Here is a 9056-nt window from a genome sequence, read left to right as displayed (position 1 = left end):
TTGCTCATCTGAAATTCCCAAAGCATTGCATTGTCTTTACCCTCAAAATAGATTCTGCTAATTCCAAGAACTTCCTTTTAAGGGTGGAAATAAAATCCTTGTTGTATGCATCACAGTTGACGTAGAATACAAAAACGCATGGTGCTTACATATTCAAGATATCGAATTAAAATTTGAAAGTCACGGTGTCCTTGAGAACAAGACCACATCATTAACATCCTGGATGATAATCTGCATAAACATGTTATCTCTTGAAGAGAGATGTGTGTTCCAATGAAAGTATGGAGATTCTATGGCATTCAAGATCTTGAATTCCCAGAGAAAAAGGGAATTTCTTTTTTTTTTAATGGAAAAAACACACATGAGGAAAGCAAACAGGTGAAGGTTCACAATAGCATTCTAAAATTAAAATGAAAAGGCTATGAAATGAAGGACCTTTTGACAAACTAAAAACAAAGGAAGACTTCAATGCTTCACATGAATAGGTAGGTTCAATCAGTAAAGGAAATAATAAAATCTTAAATGTATGCTTAATTCTCTAAGGCTTGTTTTAGAAAGCCAAAAAACCCTTCAACACACACTTTGCAACATGACTACCTGTACAATATATGAGGATAAAGAAAGGTTGGATGTTAGTTTAGATCAAAGGGGTACCTGTATGCCGGAGAAGCGTAACCCGCAACTATTTTTCTGTTGCAAAATACTTTGGCATCGACATGATTGATTGCTCAAATACCAAGTCCTACATATTAACATCAGGGAATCTACCATTTTTCATAACTCAGTTTCTCTTTTGAAGGATAATATCTAAATTGGAAAAAAAACAACTCTTGTTGAATTATCAAAAACAATGAGCCCCATTCTGATAAGCAATGATGTGGATTTTCCACACCTATGTGAATGAATTATGTTACAGAAGGTTTAATCTTGCATTGTCAAAAGATTCCTTACCATCCTTGACATAGGCAATGCACCCTTGGACACAATTTCCAAGCGTGATGCGTTCGTCGAGTGACCGAATAATGACCATCCAAGGATGAAAAGCTCCTGAAGGCTGAGCCTTGATGAGAGAAAACCATGCCATTGATAGGGCTCCAGATCGAAAAACGCATCAAAGAAACGCCTGGTGCTATTAAGATCAAAAGAGAGCAAGACATCCATACCAAAACAAAAGAACTCTCTTTGCTGTTGCTTGTCCTTTGGCCATAGATCGCTCCATACACCCGCCGAAAGATCATTTAGACTCGAACCTCTCTTGTTGCCAAGTCTGTCAACAATGGCATTGGCTAAAATAGGCGCAGCTGCAAGAGTCTTCGCCACCATGTAACCTGTTGAAGGGTGGACCATTCCAGCAGTGCCCCCTATACCGACTACACGCTGCGACAAATCTGGTAGTGGGCCGCCCATGGGTATCACACACCTCTCATCTTCTTCTATGCTTTTCACCTCGATGCCCAGATGTGCTAACCTCTTCACCATGCGCTTCTGAATCTCTGCAAAGGGGACCCCGGGCCTCGCAACCAAGGATGTCTCTTCGAGAAAGATCCGAGTGGATGAAAAAGGCATTGCATACATAAAGGTAGGCAGCTGCTCATTGCTTCTTCTTGTGACAGGGTCCTGCCGTAAATGAGAATCACGCCAATCCATAAAAACCATTTGATTCACATCGTAAGGATGGCAATCAACCTCAGCAACAATGCCATACGCGATCTGATAACCAGGATCATAAGGCTTGACATAATGAACAAGACTCCTAGAAAAACCAGTCGCATCAAGAACCATACCAGCTTTGATTGAAGTGCCATCGCTACATACAACACAAGAGTGACCTGCCTCATGAGAGACCCGCAAAGCCTTGGCCTCATAGAACAAAACACCATTAGAGATGCAGCATTCCATCATTTTGGCCTTGAGTTGGCGGCGGTTGACACGACCATAGGGTCGATCCAGAGACTTCTTTGTCTCATCATCAATGTATACCACCGCGCTCTGCCAAGTATGGTCGAGGCAATCTGAGAGATCCATGGCCTCGAACTCATCAACCCAGACCCCATAGTTGTTGGGAAATATGCTTTGAGGAGCGGGGTCAATGCAGCATACGGAAAGTCCAGAGGCAGAGGCATGCTTGGCAACAGAAAGACCAGCAGGGCCGGCACCCACAACAATGAGGTCGACAAGGGCATTCTTGCATGTATCAAACAGAGGGATATCGTACATGAGACTTTCCTGCTTTACCTCTGGGACGAGCTCGAGAAGAGCGGCAGCAGTGGAGGTAGCTTGCACCTTCTGTCTGCCAGAGGATCTTCTTGTGCAGACGCTCTGCTGCCGGAGACATGGAAGCCTGCAAAGGGTGGGGCTTGGGATTGAGCCTTCAATGTCTATGCTTGAAGATGAGGAGCAGAGGGCATTGTGGGAGGAGAGTCCAAGCATGCTGATGAACGCAATGCGATTACTGCGATGTGGGTAAATGGGTCGCTCCTTAAGAGTGGGGCAACTGTCGATGCCTTCCTATTGGGCAGCATCTTTCATCGCACGTAATCCACTCTAGTGGAGTGTAAAGGTCATGATTTTACGTAGCGTAGTAGTCAATGCTGGAGAAAAACTTTCTTCCTAAATTTGACGTTTCTATACTAAATTACACCAAACTTCTTCAAATCTTGTAGGTTTCTGGTAAATCTCAAAATTTGTACGTGGGATTACACTAATCTTAGGTTTTCTTCAAGCATTGGTAGTAGTAGCAACTGTGGTGTTGTTGTTTAGTAGTTGTAGTAAGAATCCTGCACAGATTGTAGAGAGAGTTTTTTTTGCATGGGAATTTTGGAAGAGTTCATGTCTTATGTAGTTTTGTCGCTTGCATGGATGACTCGTGTGAAATATGAAGATCAATCAGCATCACAATAAGTCCTTGCAACAACTATCCTCCTCCGACATGCCTGCACCCTCTGTGCTGCTTGCACCCTAGCCTTGAGCCTCCTTGCATGGCACCCTTCATGGGGCAGGGCATATGTCTCCCCCCCTCTGTGTTGCAATGGAAGCCTCCATAGGGTGTGAGTTGCATGCTCTCTCTAGCCCCCTCTAGAGGATGGCGCACACAAGTTCTCTTAGCATGTTTCATTCGTAACACAACAAAATGTGAGTTCTCTAGCTACTACCATCAAAATCCTATGACAAGCAATCTTTTGTAGCCCTATTGGGGGGGGGGGGAGAGAGAGAGAGAGAGAGAGAGAGAGCGAGAGAGAGAGAGAGAGAGAGAGAGAATCATAAGAAATAGATTTTTTTGAAAAGAGTGCCAATAGGTACATAGCTTGTTCGATAGCACAACATGGCAAAATCGATGTTTTTTCCTACTTTTCATTGAGTGTTTACAAGAGTCCTTGGTCTTAGCTAGGGGGACACACACTCTTTCTCATAATCTTGCTTAGAGTTTAAGAGAGGCATTGAGCTTGGGGGCCACATGCCACTTTACCGCAGTGAATATGCATTTTTTGCTCTTAAATAGCCTTGGAAGACGCCCACCCCATTATCATGCAATAGCCCAATCCATAAAGTGCTTGATAGTGTCCTTAAGGTTGAGGGTTCAAGAACCACTACTCTATCCTTATTAATGCCATGTTAGAAGTTTGTTGCTAGTAGATGTTTTGGCTATGATGGATACACTAAGCTACCATTTATGGTTAGTAGAGTTAAACATGGAGATTTAAGAGAGAGGGCAAGATTGACACCAAATGAAAAGAGAGCCAAGAGAGGAAAAGAAACTACATGCTTTGGATGACATAAACCTCCCAGGTAAGTGGGTTCACCTCTCTATGGTTCTATCCACTTCCATGACCTAGTAGGTTACTATTGGACCTTATACACATGCCCAAATAAAGTATCTACCTGATAGTTCTACCCTAGGCTTCATATCCTATGACCATATAGTGTTTTGAACAAGGTGATAGACATATTGAGCTTATTATTCTAGCACCTCACTATAATCCGAATGTGGATAAACTCTAACCATTGGATGGATGTCTCCCCTCAAGGAGAACTTCTACTTTGGGCTTCATCGAAAATACATACATGCCCAATACCCTACTAAGGTCAAAAGAGGGTATAACTAATCTAGAGTTTTTGGCTTATTTATGGTAGGCCTTCAGTGGAGTAAAACTCCAATGGCTATGAGGTGAATATAAAGGACAGACTTTGCACCCATTTCTTGATTGTAGCTATAGGACATTGAAGAACATGCATGATGCCTATGTCAATATGCATGGTGGATGCCTTCTTACAAACCTTCACGACACTAGTATGGAAGAGTCTTCTTCAAGGTCCTTTAGATAGTGTGAAAGAAATATGGCATACATATCTTGAGAATCCACATTGGAGAAGGTCTTCCCCGTGAATATTGTGTTTAGCCAGTGTCTAGTCTCCCTACAAAAATGGTTTATAAGTAGACTTGATCATATAAACCTGAAGGCGATAATAATGTTGTCATGGAAAATCAAATTTAATGTACACATCAAACTTCTAAAGCACAAGGCTTGTGTGTTTAAGAACACACATATCAATCTGATAATCTTAGTGCTTCCATTAACATTCACAATGAAGCCAAGGCTTGTTGAGATGGTGATCATAGTCAAGAGTCTGACCTTGCTGTGTGGTAGCCTTGTTTGAAGACTCAAGGGGACTAACTGCTTTGTGTGAAAGGCCCCTTATACACAAACTTAATGAAAATACATAAAAACAACCAAGGATGTAATTGACTTTAAGAAACTTTGGTTATGTTGAAGAGGCAGCCATATGATGTGGTGTGCCAGAAATTGTGTTGAATATGGGCTCCAAAGCTATCTGCTCATGAGATTTGTTCCCTATAGATGGTGCAAAGCCTACAACCTTGATGCCATAAGTTGGATGGGGCCAAGGTGTACAACATGTCAAAAGATGCCACTTCAATTATCTATGCTTTGAATTATTGTTGCAAATAGTAATGCACTTGTTGTGTGTAGTAACACCTAAGTAGTAGCTAGGGAATGATCGGCCTTTAATTTAGAAGTTACTAAACTTGCTGTTGATTTGGTGTCATCTTCTCCTAATGAGATGCAGCAATTGTTGCCTCACATACTTCTTTAGGCTTCTATGGCAAAGCTAAAAACTTGTGTGTAACATGATAGGAAAATTCCTTAACGTCAAAAATTTCCCCACAAGATTTCCCACCAAGATGACCACAAATATGGAACCAAGACTCCTAACACGATTGCTTCCAAGAAGAAAATGTAATTTTTAATTAAACCTATATCTAGATTAGCACTAACAAAAGGTTGGAAAGTAGATTGGGTTTTGTTCATTAGAATGGCAAAACATGAAAGGGAAATATAAATGAAGAGCTTATTAGCTAATAGAGGGTAGAACCATAACCTAAAATGCAATGATTAGTGAAGTCCTAACTATGAAACATATGCTTTGATACCATGTTAGAAGTTTAGGATTAATAGATAATTAGGATAGGGTTACATTATGGATGAATGGTCACAACAACTGGTATGGACTATCTTTGGAAGGTAAATATACCCGGTTTTTTATGAATCCACGGCATGCATCTTACATGGTGATTTGAACATGAGCAGCCCGCATAAGGGCATTGAATTTCTCAGGAAACCTTGTTTTACTGATGTGGATGGTCTTAGTGTGATGAATGATCGGTAAGAAGTCATAGCGAGTGGTATGGATTGTTTTTAGAAGGTAAGTATGCTTGGTTTTTGGTGAATCTAGAACAAGATCGCCTAGTATGATTCGCCAATACATGACCTTACCATGGATATGGAGTACATGTGGTGCTCATTCATGTTTTTGTAAATGTGGTATGCTAGTGTGTATAGGCAGAAATGAACTGTGTCAAATGTTCTCACACTTACATTACATAGTAGACCTTAGAAGCTTTGAGATTTTTCCATGATACTGAGATGGCATGAGCATGTAAGACTTCTCCTTGCATTGACTAGTTTTACACCAATAAATAGTTACTGGACGAAACAATGTCATGAGTATGGTTCGGCTAACATAGCATAAGATGGGACATCATATAAGGTGTTGTAATGAAATTTAGACCAGGTATGGAAGGGTCAAACTATAAAATCTTTTTAGAGAGTACTGCTTTTCGCTTTCAGCAGATATGTTTTCTTTTATTGAGGGATGTACATGGATAACAATTGGTAGGCCCATTTACCTACAATGTTGTCCAAGCATTAACCGAGCGGTTGTTTGTCTTTAATGTGGATGCATGTATGTAAAGGTCTATCTTGTCTTTTCGATGATTGAGGAAGTGTTGCTGATGACTTGGACTTTCTGAAAAAATCTCCTACTTCTTGTATCTATTGGGAGGAAGTTTACTACTATAACTCCTTCTCACTTTGGGATGTATTATTGTTTTGATACTCAAACGATAATACATCTACTGGTATTGACTGGTTCTTTTTAGGTCCACGTGCTTTTAGTAGTAATGTAACCTATATATATATATATATATATATATATATATATATATATATATAGAGAGAGAGAGAGAGAGAGAGAGAGATAAAGATAGAGATAGATTGAGGGATTAAGGAAAAAGCTCTCTCCGAAAGCTCGCTCCAAAAACTGATTTTGGAGCAAAGCGAGTTTTTTTTAAAAAAAATTGCTCGATTGAGCAAAATTCTAGAAAAAGCTCCCTCCAAAATCTCTCTCCATTCGCATCCCTGCCTTTCGATTGGGCAGCTCGTGGTGATCCCATTTGTTGTCTTGTCCTAGGCGTCGGATATCCTCTAGGCTTGTACTTCTGGTTTGCTATAAACATAAGCATATTTTCATCCATTGTGAATTAGTTTCTAGCAGTTTGAGCATGTATGAAGGTTCGGTAGCTTCATCGGCACTGGCCCAAAATGGACTATCCTCAGTAGCATATGCTACTCCCTTGGGTTCTCTCACATGGGTTTCTTCTAGCTCCTCATAGTAAACGGTGGCTAATTTGTGAGTGGCTCGATCAAATGTGCGTAAGGAACAATGGCCCTATTGTCATGAGGCAAAGTGGTTGCTGGCCCAACATAGGTTGCGGTTTGTCTCCTCCTTGTACTGCATTATCGGGTCCAATTTGGTACCTCGGAGGTGGTGGCAATTGTTGCACCGTTGGAGGTCCATATTTCCTTTCCCTCACATAACTCTGGATATAAAAGCACTGATTTGTATCATGATTGGTGTATTTCTGCTCAATAGCACAACTAGTTTTGGAGCAAAACGAGATTTTTTAAAAAAATTGCTCAGTAGCAAAATTCTAGAAAAACTCCCTCCAAAAGCTCTCTCCATTCCCATCCCCGCCTTTCGATTGGGCAGCTGGTGGTAATCCCATTTGTTGTCCTGTCCTAGGTGCCGGATATCCTCTAGGCTTGTACTTGTGGTTTTCTATAAACATAAGCGTATTTTCATCCATTGTGAATTAGTTTCTAGCAGTTTGAGCCACATATGAAGGTTCGGTAGCTTCGTCGGCACTGGCCCAAAATGAACTATGCTCAGTAGCATAAGCTACTCCCTTGGGTTCTCTCACATGGGTTTTTGCTAGTTCCTCATAGTAAATGGTGGCTGATTTGTGAGTGGATCAATCAACTGTGTGTAACGAACAATGGTCCTATTGTCATGAGGCAAAGGTGCCTGTTGGCGCAACACACATTGTAGTTTGTCTCCTCCTTGTACTGCATTATTGGGTCCAATTTGGTACCTTGAAGGTGGTGGGAATTGTTGCACCATTGGAGGTCCATATGGCCTTTCCCTCACATAATCTGGATATAAAAGCACTCATTTGTATCATGATTGGTGTATTTCTTCTCAATAGCACACCACTTCAACACTCTTGGAGGGTTGACTTCTTGTGGCTGCTGCGATCTCAGATTGGGATTTTCTTGTCCATTTGATTCATTCTACAAATCACTTCTTCGACCACGATCCATGATTTATGTGATTGAAGTAGGAGCACTATGTTTTGTAGTTAACTCACTGACTGTAGAAGAGGCACTGTTGGTGTTGGTGTCGACATCCTTCATTACCTCTCTGTATGTCTTACATTTATCGACTAGATACAATGCTTCCTTAGTGACTTGTTCAAATGTTGTGCAGGCTTTCACGTGTAAGTCCTTTTTGAGAGTTTTGTTTCTCAAGCCCTCTATAAAGAGAATTGATAAACGATTGTCTTGCGGGAACTCTCGCACTGGACAACTTTCAATGTATTGCCTGAAGCAAAGTGAAGCTTCCTTCACCTTTTCATTCTCCTTCTGCTCAAAAGCATAGATTTGGAAAATCGTATTGTGCTTGATCCCTTTCTTAGAGAATTCCTCGATAAACTCTTGCAGGAGTTGATCAATGTTCAGGAAATCTCAGCTGTCAAATCCTTCATATTGCGTATGGAAATTCACAACTTGTTCCGCTCTTGAGACTTGATTAGAAACATGTGTGTATGGATCCCCCAATCCGCTATACTTCTTTGGCACACACTTGAGAAGGTCGCATTCTTTGAGTTTCGACTACCATGCTCATAATCCTAGGATATCCTAGAATTACGTCTCTCGTCTCATACCCACTGTGATCAGTGTCTGGAGGGGATTCGGTTAGTTACTCTCTCCTTTGGTCTTGCATCTCTACCCTCAAATCTAGTATCCGGCACCCTTGGGCTGAAAATCGTGTTAGAAATATCACTAAATTGATGTATAGACATATGACCTTGGAATTAAAAACTCCCATTGGTCTTGGATCAAAGAGATGTGGTCAACTGAAAGAATCTTCCACTTGTGTTCTTAGAGGACTCGGTCTCATAGTTTCTGCCCTTGTTGTTTTAGAGACAATAGGTCTAAGCCTGCTAGGGGTGACATAGTACTGATGAAGTGGACCCCCAAAGTATGTATATCCCTTAAATCTCTTTGCAGCTAACTGCTAGATATCTCAATACTTGTCTAACATGATTATCTGCATATCTCTGTCTACTTCATAAGTGAACACATACAATCAGTTTTGCTATGTTAACTCCCTCACATTGAATTTATCACACCTGTACT

The 9056-nt window shown here is 40.9% G+C and overlaps 1 protein-coding gene across 1 annotated transcript; it reads right to left on the bottom strand.

The window, feature by feature from the left end:
* Positions 1 to 812: 812 nt before the first annotated feature.
* LOC147419613 (lycopene beta cyclase, chloroplastic/chromoplastic-like) lies at positions 813 to 2492 on the bottom strand. Its single transcript, XM_086506081.1, has one exon. It carries the CDS (start codon positions 2428 to 2430, stop codon positions 922 to 924), a length of 1509 nt encoding a protein of 502 aa, XP_086362207.1. The 5' UTR covers positions 2431 to 2492; the 3' UTR covers positions 813 to 921.
* Positions 2493 to 9056: the final 6564 nt, after the last annotated feature.

The sequence above is a fragment of the Adiantum capillus-veneris genome, chromosome 29 (assembly GCF_014529385.1).
Source record: "Adiantum capillus-veneris isolate H3 chromosome 29, ASM1452938v2, whole genome shotgun sequence".
In the NCBI taxonomy this organism is placed as follows: Eukaryota; Viridiplantae; Streptophyta; class Polypodiopsida; order Polypodiales; family Pteridaceae; genus Adiantum; species Adiantum capillus-veneris.
Note: the sequence above shows the minus strand (reverse complement) of the source record. Positions and strands in the feature narration are given on the sequence as shown.

What these genes read in the sequence shown, in the direction of transcription:
- LOC147419613 (XM_086506081.1), bottom strand. Translation starts at nt 2,430, where the DNA reads ATGCTTGGACTCTCCTCCCACAATGCCCTCTGCTCCTCATCTTCAAGC.